Consider the following 963-nt stretch of genomic DNA (forward strand, 5'->3'; position numbering starts at 1 on the left):
CCCATCCCCATCCCCATCCCCGTCCCCACCGCCCTCACGCCCCGCACCAACCTGCCTCCTCCCTCTCATTCACTTCGAAGCAGCTCCAATAGTCCTTCTCCTTCACCACGATTTTCCTCCGGTCCAGGATCTCGAAGGTGAGCTCCTCGGCTGTCATCGCAGCCGGGATCTGGGCAGGAGGCATGGAGGGAGGGGACAGGTCTCCACCAGGTGGTGCCTGGAGCCATCCCACCCTCGTGCCGCAGAGGTGCCGCCTCACAGAGTGTCCCCACACCACCCCAGAGGTTTGGGCACGCAACGGGGGGTTCCCTGTCCCCTCCGTGCCCTCCGCCCCACCGCTCACCTTGACGTGCTGCTCTGCCTCCGTCTTCTTCTCCTCCAGGTAGACGGTGCAGATGAAGTCCCCTGCTTGCTGGAGGGCAATGGGAAAGCACCTCAACCTGCAGCTTCCCACGTGTGGCCCAAGTCCCCCCTGGCCAGCGTGGACATCCCCTGCCCAGGGCATCTCCAGGAGATGCTGGAGCAGGCGGTGGGGACCCCATGTGAAGAGGGTGCCCCGGGAAGGTCCCCATGTCTGGGACCCACCTGCGTCCCGCTGGACGCCGCCTCCCGCATCTTCATGATGGCCATGATCTCATCCTGCTGCTTCTTCATCTCTTGGTCGTTGACCTGCCGAGGAAGAGGAGCCCAGGGAGCCATCAGGGCTGACCGGACCACCCTTAAGTTTCACTGCAGAAGGCACAGGTCCCCGGGGGGAATCTGCTCCCCTGCCCAGCAGTGCCGGCACCTCCAGGCTCAGGGTCTCCAAGGTTTGCAGGGACATGGACCCCCCCCTCCCCTCCCCTCCAAAGCAAGATGCCTGCAGACAGAGCAGATCCAGCTTCCTCCTCCCTCCACCTCCCCACGTCCACACATCGGCCAGGCCCAGGGCAGCGGCGGAGGGGCTGAACCTACGTTAAAGAT

At 64.5% G+C, this 963-nt stretch overlaps 1 protein-coding gene across 1 annotated transcript; it reads right to left on the reverse strand.

The window, feature by feature from the left end:
• Positions 1–51: 51 nt before the first annotated feature.
• On the reverse strand, positions 52–669 carry LOC118452786 (arf-GAP with Rho-GAP domain, ANK repeat and PH domain-containing protein 1-like; the record flags this gene model as incomplete). Its single annotated transcript, XM_035899046.1, has 3 exons — positions 52–169; positions 344–412; positions 586–669. Coding segments are annotated over 3 exons (271 nt in total), but the record flags the coding sequence as incomplete, so codon positions are not given.
• Positions 670–963: the final 294 nt, after the last annotated feature.

This window comes from Egretta garzetta, unplaced genomic scaffold (genome assembly GCF_000687185.1).
Source record: "Egretta garzetta isolate BGI_Z169 unplaced genomic scaffold, ASM68718v1 scaffold2260, whole genome shotgun sequence".
NCBI lineage: Eukaryota > Metazoa > Chordata > Aves > Pelecaniformes > Ardeidae > Egretta > Egretta garzetta.